Here is a 21,419-nt window from a genome sequence, read left to right as displayed (position 1 = left end):
TGCAATCCCTATCAAACTACCACTGGCATTTTTCACAGAACTAGAACAAAAAATTTCACAATTTGTATGGAAACACAAAAGAGCCCGAATAGCCAAAGCAATCTTTAGAATAAAAACGGAGCTGGAAGAATCAGCCTCCCTGACTTCAGACTATACTACAAATCTACAGTAGTCAAGAAAGTATGGTATTGGCACAAAAACAGAAATATAGATCAATGGAACAGGATAGAAAGCCCAGAGATAAACCCACGCACATATGGTCACCTTATGTTTGGTAAAGGATGCAAGAATATACAATGGAGAAAAGACAGCCTCTTCAATGAGAGGTGCTGGGAAAACTGGACAGCTACATGTAAAAGTATGAAATTAGAACACTCCCTAACACCATACACAAAAATAAACTCAAAATGGATTAAAGACCTAAATGTAAGGCCAGACACTATCAAACTCTTAGAGGAAAACATAGGCAGAACACTCTATGACATAAATCACAGCAAGATCCTTTCTGACCCTGCTCCTAGAGAAATGGAAATTAAAGCAAAAATAAACAAATGGGACCTAATGAAACTTAAAAGCTTTTGCACAGCAAAGGAAACCATAAACAAGATGAAAAGACAACTCTCAGAATGGGAGAAAATATTTGCAAATGAAGCAAGTGAAACAGAAATAATCTCCAAAATTTACAAGCAGCTCATGTAGCTCAATAACAAAAAGACAAACAACCCAATCCAAAAATGGGCAGAAGACCTAAATAGACATTTCTCCAAAGAAGATATACAGATTGCCAACAGACACATGAAAGAATGCTCAACATCAATAATCATTAGAGAAATGCAAATCAAAACTACAATGAGATATCATCTCACACCGGCCAGAATGGCCATCATCAGAAAATCTGCAAATAAATGCTTGAGAGGGTTTGGAGAAAAAGGAACCCTCTGGCCCTCTTGGTGGGAATGTAAATTGATACAGCCACTATGGAGACGTGTATGGAGGTTCCTTAAAAAGCTAAAAGTAGCACTACCGTACGACCCAGCAATCCCACTACTGGGCATATACCCTGAGAAAACCATAATTCAAAAAGAGTCATGTACCAAAACATTCATTGCAGCTTTATTTACAATAGCCAGGACATGGAAGCAACCTAATCGTCCATCAACAGATGAATGGATAAACAAGATATGGCCCATATATACAATGGAATATTACTCAGCCATAAAAAGAAAGGAAATTGATTTATTTGTAGTGAGGTGCATGGACCTAGAGTCTGTCATGCAGAGTGAAGTAAGTCAGAAAGAGAAAAACAAATACCATATGCTAACACATATATATGGAATCTAAGAAAAAAAAAAAAGGTCATGAAGTACCTAGATGCAAGATGGGAATAAAGACACAGACCTACTTAGAGAATGGACTTGAGGATAAGGGGTGGGGGAAGGTAAGCTGTGATAAAGTGAGAGAGTGGCATGGACATATATGCACTACGAAACTTAAAATAGATAGCTGGTGGGAAGCAGCCGCATAGCACAGGGAGATCAGCTTGGTGCTTTGTGACCACCTAGAGGTGTGGGATAGAGAGGGTGGGAGGGAGGGAGATGCAAGAGAGAAGAGATATGGGAACATATGTATATGTATAACTGATTCATTTTTTTATAAAGCAAAAACTAGCACACCATTGTAAGGCAATTATACTCCAATAAAGATGTTAAAAAAATGAAAAAGAAAAGTAGGCTCCTAAAATGGTACAGATGAGCTGGATTGCAGGGCAGAAATAGAGACACAGATGTAGAGAACAAATGTATGGACACCAAGGGGGGAAAGTGAGGGAGTGGGGGTGGGATGAATTAGGAGATTGGGATTGACATGTATACACTAATATGTATAAAATAGATAACTAATAAAACCTGCTGTATAACAAAGAAATAAAATTAAATTAAAAAATTTAAAAAATATACCTATTACTAGAGTTAAATGCTAGCCACTTACTTCCTCAATTCTAAAATATATATATTTTATTTGGACCATAAATATCATCTTGGGAAAGAGCATACAAATGAAACATTAATGAAAACTTTTATTTTTCTTCTTTTATCTCTTAATTTTTGTCTCTTGGCCATCAAATTATGTGTCTGATAAGAGAGAAGAAAGTCACACCATTTGACTCACTTGCTATTAAGCAGTTGTTGTCAAAAGGTCTAATACAGAGTAGAAATTAAAGCTATTTCCTAAAATAGGGATAATAGTTTAAGTATTGTTTTCAGTTAAGTATACTATAATTGTCCTCTGTGCAAATGCTTCTACATAAGGCAAGCAAATTGTAATTATGACTAATATAATTATATATCATTATCTAAATTGTGTATGCTTCAGCCTTGGCCCAGAAAATGGATTCCTTATGGACCTTATTCATCATATCCAGGAATTAGTCATTGTCTATTCACCCTGATCAATAATGCATTGGTGATTTCATAAAAGCTTATCAACAATTAGTTTTTGAAGAAAGAACATATACAAAATGTTCATCTAGGATTGGGAGAAAGAAAGACAGAGGTAATTGTGTCAGTTAGGGAAACCTGATTTCGAAGGTCAAAAGATATTTCAGTTCAGTAAAGGACCAGGCAGGGTGTCTTTGTAGATATTGAGGCAGGAAAAGAAGCATTGTTAGAGCATGAAAAGGGGACTTTTTACCACTTGGATGAGCAAGGAAGAGAAACGGGAAGTGGGAGTTACTCTGCACCAGTGATTGGAACACTAAATCCAAGAATAAAACCAGCACAACAGGATCCAAACAAAGGGACACAGTAGACACACTTAGTGGAAATAAAATTGGATTTCTGACCTGGGTTTTAAGACCTTGCTATGAGCTATATGCTACATCAAGAGATAAATGCTACCAATTTCTGTACATTTTCAGAGAGCTCCATAAACTCTGGACAATGTATCAAATTGACTCACAGCATGACCCCCACGAAGGAAAAGTTGCCTTTAGGAAAAAGCTTTCTGAAAATCCTATAGAACTTAATGGAGATAACTACTTCTTTCCAAACATATCAGGAAGAGGGTTAGAACTGCACATTTTTAGAAGCATGAAGAAGGGATTTGAAAACTGGCTTAGTCCAAACCCTTAACCCAGTAGAGGTTTCCACTGAACCAAAGTCATAGACAAATTGTTCTCCACTCTCAGGCAAATGCTATAACCTGAATGCAGTAGCTTATTTAGCAACTCTCAGTTAACCCATCAACCTATGAAGCCAGACTTTGACTTGCAAAATAAAGAGGAGTGACCTGCATACAAAAAGTATGACTGGGGTATAATGAGGAGGAAAAGGAAATTACAATATTAGGAGATGTACCTAAATATACACGAGGATGCTCCCTACTTGCCTTTGATATTGATTTGATTTTTTTTTTGTCCCAATGCAGAGAATGCAATTACCTGTATCTCAGAAAGTGTAAAAACAGGTGTTACTATTGACCATAAAAATATGCCATCTCGGGTTTCCCTGGTGGCGCAGTGGTTGAGAGTCCGCCTGCCGATGCAGGGGACATGGGTTCGTGACCCGATCTGGGAAGATCCCATATGCCACGAAGCGGCTGGGCCTGTGAGCTATGGCCGCTGAGCCTGCGCGTCCAGAGCCTGTGCTCCGCAAAGGGAGAGGCCCCAACAGTGAGAGGCCCGGGTACCAAAAAAAAAAAAAAAAAAATGCCATCTCTTTTTTAAAGGTGATGCTAACGTTTAACATTATGGCTTCCATTGGCAATAAACTCTGAAGGCAAAGTTCTAGGATCTATAAAAAGCCTTTCTCTACATGTGTCCCAACACTTTAACTCACATCTAGTTTGACCATATAAGCTGCTTAGATGAGACTTGTAATGTCATTTCCTGACATTAATTTGATTTAACTTCCAGTATTATCAAGTGATAAAGTGTACTTCTGTCATGATATCCATTCCATCTGAATGGTAGTTAGAAAATAGTTAGTTTTGTGCTAATTGTGTTGGTTCCTGACAAATTGGTTCCATAACATATTCTTTATGTGGGAACTTTAATAGCAATGCTTTCATCAAGAAACTCTGTCCATCCTGCTGTGGAACTCATTCTATTAATACTTAATGGTGTACAAGTTGTTGGGACAGGAAGATGAAGGAACTATGCTGTCCCTATGTTCATACATAGACATGAGAATACATTTCCATAAATTTTGTTCTATGAGAACTACCTGCTAACCAACCTTCTGCTTACAATCTTGACTTTCTCTGAGTCATCCTCCTCAATTCTGACAAAATTATCTTCCTGTAATGCACACCTGCCCATGACACTCCTAGGCTTGAAACACTCCAATAATCCCCAAATGTCTATAGAGCAAAGTCCAAGCACATTAATAAGATTCACAACACCATTATGAACAGAAACCTATTCTCCTTCCCAGGCTCATTTCTCATCATTCCTTACCTCACATGATGGATCCATGGCAAACATAATTTATTTTGTGTTTCATGCTTTTACTCAGTCTATGAGTCTTTACTTGGTCAACTAACTTCTCATCCTTTGAGAGTTCAGGCATTCTTTCCTCCAGGAACATGTCACTGGCTCTCTTTTTTTCCTTGCAGTTAGGATAAGTACGATCCATACTTCTTTCTTTAGTTACTATGTGCGAATTTTTATCCTCACACTTGGGTGCTTCATTGAAATACATTAATGTGCTTATTCCTACTAAACTATAAACTACTACGTGTTGTATTCCCAGATACTTCCTGGCACCAGGGAGATGAGATCCAAGAGCACCAATGGGATAAGTCCCACTCTTAGCAGTCAGGCAGAGAAAGCAAAGTTTCCCTTCCTCTGCCTCTTTGTTCCTTTTTTTATTCAGGCCCTCATTGCATTAGGTAATGCCCACTCACATTGGAGAAGGCAATTGCTTTATTGATTCAAATGGAAACACCCTCACAGACACACCTGGAGATAATGCTTAACCAGAAAACTGAGCATCCCATGACCCAGTCAAGTTGACACATAAAATTAACCATCACAACTGCAAATGTAAAGTCAAGCTTTAGACTCATTTATAGGTGACATAAATTCAGTATGTACTTTATGTGTTGAGGGAAATTGAATGAATATGAAATTACATTTCAGGACAATGAATCCGATATTGCTTTGTAAAATGAAATACAGAAGAGACCAGAAAAAGCTACACATATGAGTACTGACATTGGAGGTAATAAAAGCCAAATTCTAGAGTTATGAATGTGGGGAAGGAAAATAAGAGATAGTTATAAAAATAATCACTGTTAAACTTTTAAATGTATTCAATGTGTTAAGAATTGTGTTAAGTGCCATTTAAATCTCTCAAAAACCCTGCATGGATAAACACTGAAATCTGAGATAAACCAGATTCAGGTTAAATAACCTTCCTGAAGTCATACTTCAGAGATTTAAAAGCAGCTCTGTAATAACCTCATACTCTTTCCACTGCATTGCTTCTGCCTCTTGGCCAAATGGGTAAACATATTCAACATACACACATGGTGTGAACACTGTGGATATAGTGTAGCTCTCAGGATCTTTTTCACATCTTACACATATCTGATGAATTTGGTAAAGTCAGGAGAGAGAAAATAGCTAAGTGAATACAAAGGACTGAGTTCTCTTTTATCCTCATTTGTAAGTCAACTCAAATAGGCAAGCTTACCAAGAATCACCTAATGATTGAAGCTCAAGACCCTCTGGGGCCACTATTTTTTATTTAATGAAACTACCAAAGATCTCCAACATCAGTTCTGTGAAGGGCAGACTACTGTGATTCCTAGTTCCTCAAAGATGTTGATACATGTGGTAGGCTGAACAGTGGTCCCCCTGCAAAGATATACATGTCCCAATCACTGGAATTTGCAATTGTTACCTTATATAACAACAACAGCAAAAAGATTGCATATGTGATTAAACGAAGGATTTTTCTTTTTTTAATTGGGGTATATTTGCTTTACAATGTTGTATTAGTTTCTACTGTACAACAAACTGAATCAGCTATATGTATACATATATCCCTTCCCTCTTGGACCTCCTTCCCACCCACCCACCTCCCCAAATCCCACCCGTCTAGGTCACCACAGAGCACCAGGTGAGCTCCCTGTGCTACACAGCAGGTTCGCACTAGCTATCTGTTTTACACATGGCAGTGCACATACATCAGTCCCAATCTCCCAACTCATCCCACCCCCTCTCTCTGTCCACACATCCATTCTTTATGTCTGTGTCTGTATTCCTGCCCTGCAAATAGATTCATCTGTACCATTTTTCTAGATTCCACATATATGCATTAATATACGATATTTGGTTTTCTCTTTCTTACTTCACTCTGTGTGACAGTCTCTAGGCCCATCCACATCTCTAAAAATGGCCCAATTTTGTTCCTTTTTATGGCTGAGTAATATTCCATTGTATATATGTACCACATCTTTCTATCCATTCATCTGTCGATAGACATTTTCTTTAAACAGCAAACATTTATTTCTCACAGTTTTGGATGCTGGAAGTCTAAGATCAGGGTGCCAGAAATGTTGGGTTCTTGGTAAGGCCTCTCTTTCTGGTTTGCAGATGGCTGCCTTCTTGCTCTCACATGGCTGAGAGAGATCACCTCTCTCATATATCTTTTTACCCTCATTTTTTGAGAAATAATTGTCATACATCACTGTATAAGCTTAAGGAGAAGAGCATGATGGTTTGATTTACAGATCTTATGAACTGATTACCACAGTAGATTCAGCTAACATCCATCTTTTTATGTTTCTATGATATTTAGCATTCTTTTTTCTCGACTCAGAGAACTCCCTTTAGCATTTCTTGTAAGGCAGTTCTAGTGGTAATGAAATTCCTCAGATTTTGTTTGCTCAGGAAAAGTCTTTATTCCTCCCTTGTTTCTGAAGGACAGCTTCACCAGGAATAGAATTCTTGGTTGACAGTTATTTTCTTTTTTTGTTTTGGGTTTTTTTTTGCGGTACACAGCCCTCTCACTGCTGTGGCCTCTCCCATTGCAGAACACAGACTCCGGACGTGCAGGCTCAGTGGCCATGGCTCACGGGCCCAGCCGCTCTGCGGCATGTGGGATCCTCCTGGACCGGGGTATGAACCCGTGTCCCCTGCATCGGCAGGCAGACTCCCAACCACTGCGCCACCAGGGAAGCCTGACAGTTATTTTCTTTTAATATTTTGAATATTTTATGTCATTTTCTCTTGGCCTGAAAAGTTTCTCCTGAGTAATCCACCAATAGTCTTACAGGGTTTCCCTTGTGTGTAACTTCTCTCTTTCTCTTGTTGTTCTTAAAATTCTTTGAAAAGATAAACACTAATTTGAAAAGATACATGCATGTCAATATTCAAAGCAGCATTATTTACAGTAGCCAAGATATAGAAACAACGTAACTATCCATCAACAGATGGATGGATAAAGAATATTACTCAGACATAAGAAAGAATGAAATCCTTCCATTTGCAACAGCATGAATGGACCTAGAGGGCATTATGCTTAGTGAAATAAGTCAGGCAGAGAAAGACAAATACTCTACATTATCACTTATACGTGGAATCTAAAAAATAAAACAAATAATGTATATAACCAAACAGAAAGAGACTCACAGATATAAAGAACAAACTAGTGGTTACCAGTGGGGAAAGGGAATGGAGAAGGAGTACGATAGGGGAATGGGATTAAGAGATATAAACTACTATGTATAAAATAGATAAGCAGCAAGGATATATTGTACAGCACAGGGAAATATTGCCATTGTTTTGATATTACTTTAAATGGAGTATAATCTGTAAAAATACTGAATCATTTTTGTGCACCAGAAACTAGTATAATATTATAAATCAACTACACTTCAACAAAAAATGAAAAATACAAATTCAATATAGTTATTTAATTCTTAAGTATAACTTGAACATAAGATAATGAAAGTTACCAACAAATAATAAACCATTCTGAAAAGAATCCTATTTCCAGGAGGAAGAAAATAAATATTGTTATTTTTTTGAATTGACAGACTTATTGATCAAATTAGAGTACATTTATAGTGATTTGGTTGAGATCATATTTGAAAAGATTGAATCAGTAAAAATGAGTGTTCTTAGAAAGTGTTTCCATAAGTCATCTGCACTGTGTTTGGTATGAAAACTTTTGTAATTATTCAAATATTATTTTAAATCGTTATGCTTTATGTTATCAGAACCACTAAAAGTATTGTCGTGAATGTATGTGTGTGTATAACCCTATTTTATATATATACTATAATATATATACAGACATATAATATTAAAAAACTATATATATTCCATGGTTATGTATCTATAAAATAAAACATTCTCTCTCATTAAAAAAAATCCATTTTTTCTGACTTTTGAGAATTTAATTATAATGAGTCCTATTTGGATTCAACCTATTTGGGATCTTTTGGGCCTCATGGATCTGGATGTCCATTTTTCTCCCGAGGTTCAGGAAGTTTTCAGCCATTATTGCTTTAAATATACTTTCGGTCCCTTTCTCTTTCTCCTTACCTTCCTGGATTCCCGTAATGCAAATATTGTTTCTTTTCACTGTGTCCCATAATTCCCAAAGGATTTCTTCACTTTTAAAAAATGCTTTTTGCTCCTCTGACTGGGTAATTTTGACTGTCCTATCTTGCAGACCTTCCTTCTTCTGCATGGTCAAGTCTACTTATGAAACTACTGAATTCTTCAGTTCAGTTATCGCATTTTTCAACTCTAGGATTTCTGTTTGGTTTTTTGTTTTGTTTGGGTCTGTTCTTTTTTTTTTTTTTTGATAGTTGCTATTTCTTTATCATATTTCTCATTTTGTTCATGCATTGTTTTCCTAATTTCATTTAGTGTTTGTTCGTGTTTTCTTGTAGTTTACTAAACTTGCTTAAGAGGATTATTCTGAATTCTTTGTTTGACAGTTCACAGATCCCCATTTTTTAGTTATTTGTTTCCTTTGGTGGTGTCATATTGACCTGATTTTTTGTGGTCCTTGATTCCTTACATTGGCATCTGCACATTTGGGCATTTGGGTTCTTCTTCCAGACTTTACAAGTTTGCTTTGGCAAAGACAGTTTTTGACCAGTCAGCTTAGTTTAAATTTCTGGGTGTGTCTGCTGGTAATGTCCTTGGGCAGGTGGGGCCTGCTATTATGGTCTATTCTGAGGCAAAGCAACAATTCAAACTCTAAGGACAAGGATGAGGATTGTGGCACTGCCTGGGAACAGTTGGATGGGACTGCTGGCTTGGTTTCCTACCCAAGTAAGGCTATAGGATGGGCTCCATGGTTGCCTGGATTCTCTGGTAAGGCTTACTAGAAGGTTGGGACTAGGTACTACATACGGTAGTAGATGGGGCTACAAATTAGCTTCCTTGTCCTGGCAGGACAGCACGATGAGACCCAGGGCCTGGGTTCGCTCTCATTATCTGGGGATTCAAATAGTATGCACTGATTCCTTGGTCAGGTGAGGCCACAGTTTTGCTATGCAGACTGGGAAAGCTATAAGCTCTGCTTTCTGTTCCAGTACCACTGTACATAAGACTGATGGATGGGCTATTTCTGTGTGCTCCAGTTCTGTTCCCTGTCCAGAAAAGATGAAGGCTGTATTCAGCAATGAGTAGAGCTATGAATTAGATTCCTTGTCCAGGCACAGCAGGACAAGCAACTCTAAATCCAGTAAAGCCGTTTGTTGTCTTTACTGAAACTGACCTACCTTACAAGTTCCCTAACTGAGCAGGGCCACTGGCTTTGCTCTGCAAACTCTTGGCTCTGCTCACCTCTTGGTTCGTGTGCCACTGGACCACATAGCTTCCTGGAATTGTCTCCAGCCCTTCTGGTCAGATGGGGTCACAAGACAATCTTCACAGCAGGTGGGGCTGTGATTCAGCTCCTTGCCTGGATGTGGGCAAACCAGGCTCCAACGCTGGCAAAACTCCTCATTTGAGGATCTGAATCAAGTAGATCTATAGCCTACCTAGATCTCTGGTCAGAATGTACCTCCAACTAGATTTTTCAGATAAGTAAAGCCTCTGGTTAGGATTACTACTTGGGAACTGCAGGAATGAACTTGGTCTGCCAAGATCTGTGTGGTGGTCACTGCGAACACCTCCCTGCATCTCCATCACTGTCAGATTTCCAGTGGTCCAGCCCCACACATCCCCAAGCAATCCCTGAGGGGCGAGATCAGAGTAGGGGCTCCTGCAATGTTACCCACACGCTGGGAGAGCTGGTTTTCCTCTGGATTCTCTTTTCCCCCTGGAGGAACCAGAGGCTCAGGAGAGACCTCTTTGTGTGTTGCTGTGCTGGTCTGGGAAAAGGGCAATGCAGTCAACGTGTAGCCACTTCTCTTACCTTCTAATGCAGTTTCTCTTGGTCTCTGTGTTGTGGGGGGCGGGGGCGGGTGGTGGTGCTTCAGACTCACCCCCACGTTCTAGGATTCTCTCAGTAGTGTCTTGTCCTTGAATAGTAGTTAATTTTCTCCTTGTGAAGAGGAGGGAAGCCAGGAAAATTCTGTGTCACCGTCTTGGTGATGTCACTCCAAATGAAGGATTTTTGAGATGGGAAGATTATCCTGGATTATTTGCATGGGCCCTAAATGCAATCACAACTGTCTTTATAAGAGAGAAGTAGAGGAGATTACACAGAAGAAGAAGAGGAGAAGGCAGAGTGACCACAGAGGCAGAGACTGGAGTGATGCAACCACAAGACAAGGATCACTGGCAGCTACCAGAAGCAGGAAGACACAAGGAACCGAGTCTCCCTTGGGCCCCCAGAGGGAGCATGGCCCCACTGGCACTTTGGTTCCACTCAGTGATAATGATTTTGGACTTCTGCTCTGGTCTCCAGAATTGTGAGAGAATAACTTTCTGTTGTTTTAAGCCACCAGCTTGTAATAATTTGCTACATCAGCCACAGGAAATTAATATAATACCCAAATGACATTGGAAAGACTAAATCACAAACACACTAAAAATTTGATAATACATCACTGGATTATATCATTTTCACATAGAAAAAAAGAGAGTTACTTCCCTTGAGAAGTACCTTGAAAAGTATTTGGATTGACCTTAGAAAGCTGAATATTATGACTTCCCAGATTTTGTTTACTCCATGCGCAGACAATTTTACAGTCATTCTTTCCAAACTCCCCTTTTAAAGTGCCACTATTACAGATTTGACTGATGTTAAAATGTTAGAACTGACGAAATAAATGAGTGCTAATAAAACAGTGAAGTGTTCTGGTATCAAGTTACTGAACCAACACAATGGTTTATAACACCATGATGAAACCAAATAATTGGATACTGTGATGGATTTGAGGTATTACAGTTTTAATGGTGTTAGGCTTATGATAAGTGTTAAACAGTAATGCCACGTTCCTTTTGTTCATAGGCTCAGTGGGATGGCTTGACTGGGCATATCACCTTCAATAAAACCGATGGCTTGAGGAAGGATTTTGACCTGGACATTATTAGTCTCAAAGAGGAAGGAACTGAAAAGGTAACCTCCTCAATAATAAATTTGAAAGTTAAAAAAAAGCACTGCTCATACATTTTTACTTGCACAAACAAGTAGGGGAATAATAAAGTGATTCTCTCAGCATGTTCATTTATGTCCAGTTTTCTAGATCTCTCTCCCTGATATGCAGATAGATGTTGATGTGCTAGATTCTTAAATTGTGTGTGCTATTAATAGCAGTGCTAATGGTTATATAGTGCTTCGTTTATATACAAGTATCATTATATTATCACATATATATAACCTTAGGGGTGGATGTCATTAGCCTCATTTCTCAAAGGTTTTAAGAAATTGAGTTTAGACTTGGGAAGTCAGAAGCTGTTGATGATTTATATTTGGAATGGCATCCAAGGGTTACTTAGAAATGAATTTTAATTTTACTCCATTTTGAGACTGGTGACAGAGGGACAAAATTAAGTAGGATAGAAAAGGCTTACTGAAGCAAACTAACTTTGCATCCCTAATTTTAGGAGGACATATGCCAAAAAATGGATTTTAATGTTGAGTTCTTATTTTAGGCTTATTTATTTATAATTCTCAACCTCTCAATGATTTGAGTTCCATTCTTGTTACTATTTAGAGCAATGCAAATGTAAGCTATTTAATTAATAATAATAAAATAATTTGCCTCCTCTTTATTATACCAATTTTCATATTCACAGCTATGCATTGGGATAATTAACACTTATAGTGTGAAGACTTTGCCCTTTAGAACCTTAAAAAAAAAGATTTTGAAGCCCCCAGAACAACTATCTGAACACCAAAACTCTATAAGCCAACATTTTTTTCAACCATAGGGGACAAAAAGCTTAATGTAAAAGAATGGCTTTGGGAACAATCAGTTTTACTTAGTTGAAATATTTCCATGATTTTTAAAATGAGATAAGGTTTCTATTTCTGTTTTGTTGCTTTTGTTAACTGAGACACATTTTTTTTAAGGTCTTAACTATACCTCACCCTCAAATAGCTTAATTAAAATAAACAAAGATTAATTAGGCTGAATATAAAAGGTGACCACCAGTGCTGAAATGTCTGAGGAAAATAATTAGTTCACAGCTTTGAGAGTTCACACTAGTCACGCAGATTTCCCCTTTTAAAAATGCCCTCTCTCTTCATCTCCTCTCTTCCTCTCTCTCTCTGTGTCTCTGTCTCTCTGCCTCTCTCTTCCTCTCTCTGTCTCTCTGTCTCTCTCTCAGGCTTCTTCACTCTGATTTCCTTGTCTGTTAGGTTAACATGCTCTGACAGAGCACAAGGCATCAACCTAGCCTCCATAATGGATGTGGAATTTGGGCTACAGGGAACACAAGGAAAGAAAATAATATTGTTATGGACTAAAAGCCTATAATGATTTTTTTAAAGAAAATGTCTGCTTCTCTATACATGCTTCTCTCTCCCTCTCCACTCCGTTTAATGTACAGAGCTGAAGAGGGAACAAAACCTGTTAAAGAAACATCTTTTTGGCTCAGATGTGTGAGGAAATAGATGAAGCTATTGTTATGCTTTTCCAGCTATTTATACACGTCAATATTATGCACATTCTATTGGTGTTTTTCCAACAAAAGCAAAATCGAATTAGATGAAAGTGTTTTCTCAATTTGTTTCTTTATCTCTTCGTTGTTTGCAATAACATTTCTTTCTTCAGGTGTCTTGGGCTCAATTCCTGAGAAGGCTGATTGAACCTTAAAGCAATGGGGGAAGCCAACCTAACCTTCTCAGGCGTCAAGGGAGGAAATGGCCAATTTTTTCATGTCAGCCTTTTGCAGGGTCCACAGGGAAAGTTGTTAGAAAAAGCCTATTTCCTCATTGGTCGATTGACTAATCTGGTTATAAATGCCTTTAACATGTCTTCTTAAGGAATGATGAAGACCTTTTAATTCTGCAGCATAGATGTGCATATTCAAAAGAACTTTAAGACATTTATTTGGTGTGCAAAAGGAAAAGTGAAAATCAGGTTGCACCACCTAGTAGAAGTAACTTCTGTGGTACCCAGTACTTGGTTCATCATTTTACTGTACCTATTCTCAGGCTTTATATTGAATTAAGATGCAAGATTCCCAATAATGGGTGGGGAATGTAATGCTGTGAACACTTAATCACCATGATACCTTTTGGCTTCCATGCTCCATTTTAATTAAGTGCTATTTTTATTTTTCCCTCTGAAAACCAAGGTTGCTGGCGAAGTGTCTAAACACTTATATAAAGTGTGGAAGAAGGTTTGTACACGGACAAAAACTGCAGGAAATCTGGGGGTGGAGTGGGAAATACCAAAGGAAAAACCTGCATCCTTCCAGTTTTCCCAGACCAGTAGCTCTCCAATTGCAGTTTAGAGGCGATATTCCATATAAAAGGAGAATGGGGATGATTGAATATGTTGTCTCTCAACAGCATTGCCTGTGAATTGAAACAGGCTTGAGATGGATTAAATAATGATGGATTAAATATTTCCCCCTAGATTATTTTTGTTTCTCCCGTGTAGGATCCGTCCCTGTTAGGACTGAAAGCAGGTAACTGCAACAGAAGCAGACACTGGGTCATTGATATTCTTTCTCGAATCACTAAATATTTTTCCCTAAAGGGCATAAAAACAGTAGATTTGATCCATCAGACTAGTCAGATAAGCTAAGGCTCAGAAGGGCTGGGACATCTCCTTCAATGTCACCACCACACAATACGAGCCATTTTTAGAAATTCCCTTTTCTTATGTACTATCTTTTTTTATACAGTAAAGCAAAAATTGTCAGTGCATATTGTTTTGCAATTTGTTTTAGAACCCCAGTTTCCAGAGGACAAAAACATTAGAGGTTTTGTAAGGGAAATGAGATTATCTTGTAAATCATAACACCTAGTATCATGTTGTCAAAGAATGTGCACAGATTTATTACAGAAGCAAATGTTAGACATTACAAACATTCAGATCAGGAAAATGCCCCAGTGATATGCAAACATTGTCTTTCATTCTCTCTCTAAAACCACTTGCTAAACTATTTGTTGATTGACAGATGGACCTTAAATTACTGTTCAACTTGAACAGTTTTGTCAGGTTCACTTTTATCTTTTGAATTATCAGTTAAGTCATAGAAAGTGTAAACAGTTTCTCCCTGTAGTCAAAAACCTTGTCTCCCTTTTGGTAGTACTCAGATGAGCTCCAAAATGTCCTGCTTTTAAGTTTAAAAAAAAAGTTTAAAAATGGGTTTAATAACCTTGTTTTAATCTTCAGTGAATCAGGCTACCAAAGGCACAGGGAAGGCAATCCCATCTCTTCTCTGCTAATAAGTAGATGAACCTAACTGGCACCCAGAAAGAAGCTTATTAACACTAATCCAGCTTGAGACTTCAGGCACTTTATGCAATGTTGAATTAATTCAAACCAAATATCCTAGGGAATGAAATCTAAGCCCTGAAATTTTACTCAGAGGAGGGGAATGTCCTTTATTTGTCACTAAACTGCAATAATCGCCCCCACTTCCCAGGGTTGCACTTCTTGGCTTTCCTCCTACCTCCATGCCGTTGTGCTTCTTCCTTCCTGCTGACCTATCGTTGCCCACTTTGCAAGTTGTATACACTGTGATGTGGTGTTTTGTGTTATGCCTGCTCATCAACAATTTACAGTAACCTGAGTGCTAGCACATGAGACCTATTGAGACCCAACAAACACACTGGCCTTTCCCTACAAGACTCCATCTTACAAGAGAAGGATTCACCCCCATTGTCTTCAAATTCCAAAAGCTCTTCTCTGCGCTCTGACGTTTTTCAGTAGAGAAGAGTCTGCCTGAAATTCTTTCCAAAAGACGGATACAGCAGTCTTTACAAAACCCATCACTAAAAATACGTGTTCATAAAGCTCAAGATACACAAAACAGATACACTTTTTATCCCCTAGGTGCTCGGTTATTTCACTCCGCAATTTTGGATTTTGAGTTTATGTGAATCACATACCAGGTTTGGGAGATAGATATTAGTCACTCTCTGAGCATCCTTTTGTTGCATTACTTCTTTTAAAAAAGTTTGCTTAATGGCATTTGGGCACTCATTTTCAAATGCTTCCCTCTGTTGCCTGAGATAATAAATGGCTGCTCCCTCATGCCAGTTTACAAAGTGAAAGAAGGCAGGGCCAGACAATTTCGCTTTTGAGCCTTCCTCCCAACAAATAATTGGTCCACCGTCCACTATTTCTCACTGGTGAATTGCTGCTGACTGCTTTTGCTACAGTTTGAAAACTGAGGTTCTGCTTCCCGGAAGCCCTCCTCCAAGGTCGGAGAACAGGACTGAAATGCTAAACACCCTGGCATCTGGGTAACTTAACTGTGTCCCTCTCCCTAATACACATGAATCATGGAATCTTGCTTTTTCAGAAAGAGACATTCATTCACGTGTTCATTTACTTCAATTAACGGGTAAAGTCAGTGAACAACTTAGGTTTAAAAGACACACATGCATGCATGCACACACAAACACACACACACGCACTCACACACACACACACGCACTCTACTGCTTTGGTGATTAAAAGGTTTGAAAATAGAAGGCTGAGGTCATTCAAACTCCATATGTACTCCAAACTCCAAACTGTCCACTTCCCAGGAATAGCTGGATCGTTACTATACTTTAAAACTCTTTTAGTCTAGATTTGAGGAAACTTCTGTTACACAGATAGTAGGAAAAAAATAATCTCCTTTTTCTTATTTTATGGAGGAAAGTTTACACTGAATGGGACTTTGGGAATCATTTGATTAGAACTACATCAGCAATGATATCTGACCTTCTACACTTTTAGTGAGGTTAATAAAAGAAAAAAAAAAAAAAAACAGATGTTAAGCTGTGGGGTGTATTTGTCTACAATTTCAAGTTTGTATTTTAAAAGGGAGTGATGTTGCAAGGCCGTTCAACACTGCCACTTGCAAATATTAGTATAGGTCCTTTAAACACTTGACATTAATAGAAATAAGAGTTAGAGAACACATTTCATTACTTAACAAATTGGCTATAAACACAGTTATTTTCTCCACCTTTCAATACTTAATTAAAAATTAGGTTCCATTCTCCCCAGTGCCTAAGTCAAGCTTTAATTAAAAGCACAGCCAGGGCCCAATTTAGACACAGTCTTCATAGAGTTAGAAGTCAACTGTTCACAACCTAAAGCATAGCTTTGGATGAAAACCAATAGATTCCCAGTTGTGGTTAGCCTGAGATACGTTTCCTGGAAGCGAGGGTCCCTGCCCCCAAAAAGTGAGAGTAGGGGTGGAGGTTAGAAGAGAGGAAAGAAAATATTGTTCCCCTTTCTTGGGTTTAAAGCCAGACAAAGAAAAGATTCTTTAATCAGCAGACATGTGTTGTGTGCATTCTAAGTGATGAACATTGCTCTTGATCCTGGAAAGACTGAATGGTTATTAAAGGTGTTAACCTACAGCTTAATCCTACCTCTAATACCCTCTCTATAGACAGGATGGAATACTTTCAAAAGCAAAAACTACCCCAAACTCCCATTTATCTAGACCTGTCTCCTATGACACCAACCAACTAGCTCTAATTAAGTATAGAAAGAAGACAGTGAAACTGAAATAGTTCGCACCAATGTGTGAATGTGTGATACAGTACTTGCAACTTCCTCAAAGAATTTATATTTCTAAAAAGAATACTTGTCAAGCTAAATGAATTATCAGCTGCTGCATTTAGGCAGTAAATCAAAGTAAATAAATAAAAAAGGAAAGAAGCCTAACATTCCCACAGGTAAAACTTTATTTAAATATCAGGAAAGCTCTAATGTCTCCATTTCGCTGGTGAGGAAATTGAGCCACAGCAGGGTTAATTAACTTGCCCACGGTCACATTGCTGGTAAATTGCAAAATTAGAATCTGGACAAGAGTATATCTGGAAAGCTTATACTCTGTCCAGCTAGCCAGTGTCCTCCCATTGGAAGAGTATATTTAGAGATCAAGCATAGGTTCACCCTGTCCATCCCAGAGTATGTCCAAGTGTTGGTGTTCCTAAACTGACCCTGTTTTTCATAGTTCCTTTACTTTATCAGCTTATAAATTTCAAAAAAAAATTTCACTAACAATTCCAAGTTCTTTCATAACAGGACAAGCTTAAAGAAATTACTGAGGCATTCAGATGTCCTTCATTAATGTTTGTGCAGCGCTTATACCAACACTTTCACATGCATCTACTCATTTGATATGCTCAGCATCCCTATAAAATATTTTATAGTTAGAGAACGAAAGCTCAGAAAGTTTAGTATCTTGTCCAATATCACACCGCAACCAGGTTTGCATCCCATCTCACTAGGCTGGCAGTAAACGCCTACAGAAGGCTTCAAATAGCTCGATTCTCTGAGGCTCTTTTCCTAGGTTGTCCCCAGAGGCAAAACAAATCAGTATACTTCTACAAGGTCTTATAACCCAGGAATGACTTTGCCACTGGAGGAAATTTGGCTTATTATTTCTTAAAAGAGCAATGGGCTTCACTGACTGCCAATCACAATGATTACTTCTGTGATAGATAAAAAGATCAATAAGCAATAAAAGTGAATACTTTCACTGAATGCATTCATGGTCAAGTGAACAAAGAAGACAGGTAAACAGATGATAATAACAGAAGAAGGTCCAGAACAGAGGTACAAGGAAGGTATGAACAGAGTACTACTAGTTTTCACAAGAGGCACCCCAACCCAGCACTGACTCCTCCAGTAAGATAGGCCTAGAACTTAGTTTACTGCTCATCCACACTTTTTCTTCCATTTATGTTTCCCTTTTAGATGCCTGATCTCTCCACTATCCATCCTGCCTCCTCCATCCCATTTCTTATAAATTTTAAAGGCATTGATAGTAATACTTTGGTAACACAAGGTTTGTATCAATAAAATGTAAGCTCCACAAGACCAGAAATTTCTATCTCTTTTGTTCACTGCTCTGCCCTCCAAGGCCTAGAAGAATCCCTGTCATATAAGTAGCTGTTCAACAAATACATATTGGAAGAAAATCCAACACTCATTTAAAAATTCTTAATTTAAAACAGAACATTGAACTTAATAAATTAAAAACAAAAGGACCTCCCCCTACTCCACCCTACATAGCACAAATTTTCTGTTCCATCTACACACTCATTCTTCCATTGTTTTGTTTTCCCACATTTAGTAGCTTCCACTGTGATGCCCTGTTGTCCTCTTCCCAGAATATGAGCTTTTGTGCCTATTCCTGGTGTACCAGGGACCTCTCTTTAGCATAAATTCCATCACTGACTGCCAGCAGCCTCTGATGTAATGTGTTCTGTGTAGATTGGGATTTGGAACTCCAACAGTGGGCTTAACATGACAGATGGCAACAAAGACAGGTCCAATAATATCACCGATTCACTCGCCAACCGAACGCTCATCGTCACCACAATTCTGGTAAGTTGACTATGTGGAATTCAGGGCATCTTATCCAGACTCTTACTCTAGACCTTGAAGGATTCCTCAACTATCCTTTTCATGCCAACAACTCTCTCTGTAAACGTCTATGTTTAATTGGGACACTAGAAGCATATGTTTGTGTGTACCTATAATAGATTGAATTATCAGCTTCCAACATTGTTTTGAAGATTTCCTACCTCCAATCCATTCTCATCTCTGTTTTGCTCCACTCTCTAGCCCCACCCAGCTGGTCTCCCTTGCTCTCTGGCTGCTGGTTGGTTTCAACCAAGGGGAGACTAAGGCCAGGGAAGTGGAGGAAGAGACCCAAGGAGATTTCTTCCTCTGTTTCCCAACAGTATTGTCAGAACTTCTGTCCTTCACAGCCATAGCTTCTATCCTGTCAATGATCCTGCCTCCATACGCTAACTGCACTGGACTCCTGGAACACTTTTTCCTCCCTCTCTGCCTCAGCCCTAGCTTCCTAATTATGCGGCTCCCTTGGTGTCTATATCCCACTGCAATTCTCACCACCATCCCTGTTGCCTCCCTTTGTCTTGCTCATTCCTTTGTAAATAGCCCCTTTATTAACTGCTCTTCAAAAGCCCAGGTAAAAGTACCTCCTACTCTGTGTTGGAACCCCTGTCATGCCCCCATCTAGCAACTGTGCATTCACAAGTTGTTCATTCTCCCTCTTTGCTCTATCCTAATCCAAGAAGTAAAGGGAGTGGCCACCTCTAAAATCTTCACTTTTGGACCTTCTTGTTTTGATTTAGTCCATGATGTCAGGCCAATTTATTTCTGAAACAGTTAGCTCCAGAGAATTATTCATCCAAAATGAAAACCGTTTTGTTTTCCTGGTGTCTACTTTCTCTGAAACTTTCTCATGGAAATACAGAGTTTTCTACTTCTATCAGTTTGTTTGAGGATAAGCCTAAACATAAAGGAGAGATCAGTAATGTAGTAACTATTATGATTGTATAAAATAAAATACATTTTTATTTATTCAAATGAGAATTAATAAATAAAAATAAATTTTTATTTATTCAAATTAATTAATAAGATTATAGATACGCAGACTTAAGGAAATGTCCATTATTCATAGGATAGGGGATTTATCACATAAGCATATAAACAAAGAATTTACCAGATGTGAGCTCTAAGATGCATTCAAATAAGAAAGTGGAACCGATGATAAAAGAAGACACTGAAATGGCCTTTGAATAGGATATCCTGAATGAAACCAAGAAAAAATAGGTAAGTAATAAGGGAATAGTGAAGTTGAGATGCAATTTAGCTGAGAAATGAGAAAATTAAAATATTCAGAGTATTTAGTAGACAGGAAGTTTGAAGAACAAGGGAATATATTTGCTGATTTATATTTCCCTTTTTTAAGTAGGTGAAGCTCATAGATAAAAGCCAGGAGGGAGGGTGGGTCTAGCACTAGAAGCTTGAGTGTGGGCACAGCTGCATGCCAGACATCCAGACATCAGATTGTCCCCTGCCTTCTCTGCCAGACCTAAAGTTCAAAAACGATTGTGTCTCTATGACACCATTCACTCACAGCTCTTCCCTCAGCAGTGGAGGGGAAAAACTCTCAATCAAAGAGAGAGGAGGGAGTGAAATAATATATGAAGTGTTCTATATTTGTAGAGGATGTACAAAAGATGAGTTTAGCAAAGGCAGAAGGGAAAGTGACTTTCTTTAGTATTCTCAAATCTTAAAAATAATTTTCAAATATTTTATATCTTCTGGCTGTTGACAGAGCTTGTGTAAGTAAATTCTGCCTTTCATTATAACAGGGTTTCATATGTGATTTGTTTCATATAGGAAGAACCCTATGTGATGTACAGGAAATCTGATAAGCCCCTGTATGGAAATGACAGATTTGAAGGATATTGCCTGGATCTATTGAAGGAATTGTCAAACATCCTGGGTTTCATTTATGATGTTAAACTTGTCCCTGATGGCAAATATGGAGCTCAGAATGACAAAGGAGAGTGGAATGGAATGGTCAAAGAACTTATAGATCATGTAAGCAAAACTATATCTCCTACATAGGGGTCTTCAATGTCAAAAAAAAGTGCATAATGAGAAGAAGTAAAAGAAAAGAGAAAAAATGGTTGAGTCAGAGTCAGAAGACATGTTTTATTTATTTATTTATTTTAATCATAAAAATGGCTTGAAAAGTGGGAAAAAACAACCTACCAATGTAGTTTCCCCACTTAGAAGGGCAAGTAATGAAAAATTGAGGATAAAAATTTATGGGCCCATCCTTCATACTGAATAATAAACTTGAATGATTCTTAGATTATATAAAGAGTTCTGAAGTTTGCAGCTCAGAGCAAAATCTCATCGACTACTTTTATGATCTAGTTGCTCATTTCTTATTTTTCTCACATGCCCTTTTTTAAAGACATTCTTCTGCAGTTTTCTTTCCCCCATTTTGTTCCAGAATATGTATGTGTGTATATATATAT

At 38.1% G+C, this 21,419-nt stretch overlaps 1 protein-coding gene across 8 annotated transcripts in view; it reads left to right on the top strand.

The window, feature by feature from the left end:
* Positions 1-21,419, top strand: part of GRIK1 (glutamate ionotropic receptor kainate type subunit 1) — a 415,584-nt gene that overhangs the window by 348,081 nt on the left and 46,084 nt on the right. For 3 of the 8 annotated variants that reach the window (XM_024752901.1, XM_024752899.1, XM_024752903.1), the window contains exons 8-11: positions 11,427-11,534; positions 13,721-13,765; positions 18,826-18,939; positions 20,770-20,973. In XM_024752901.1, the coding sequence (XP_024608669.1) occupies positions 11,427-11,534; positions 13,721-13,765; positions 18,826-18,939; positions 20,770-20,973 (471 nt within the window). The remainder of the gene's footprint in view (positions 1-11,426; positions 11,535-13,720; positions 13,766-18,825; positions 18,940-20,769; positions 20,974-21,419) is intronic. The other 5 variants (XM_024752902.1, XM_024752906.1, XM_024752900.1 and 2 more) reach the window with 3 other exon arrangements.

This window comes from Neophocaena asiaeorientalis, unplaced genomic scaffold, assembly GCF_003031525.2.
Source record: "Neophocaena asiaeorientalis asiaeorientalis breed wild unplaced genomic scaffold, Neophocaena_asiaeorientalis_V1.1 scaffold245, whole genome shotgun sequence".
Taxonomy (NCBI): Eukaryota; Metazoa; Chordata; class Mammalia; order Artiodactyla; family Phocoenidae; genus Neophocaena; species Neophocaena asiaeorientalis.
Note: the sequence above shows the minus strand (reverse complement) of the source record. Positions and strands in the feature narration are given on the sequence as shown.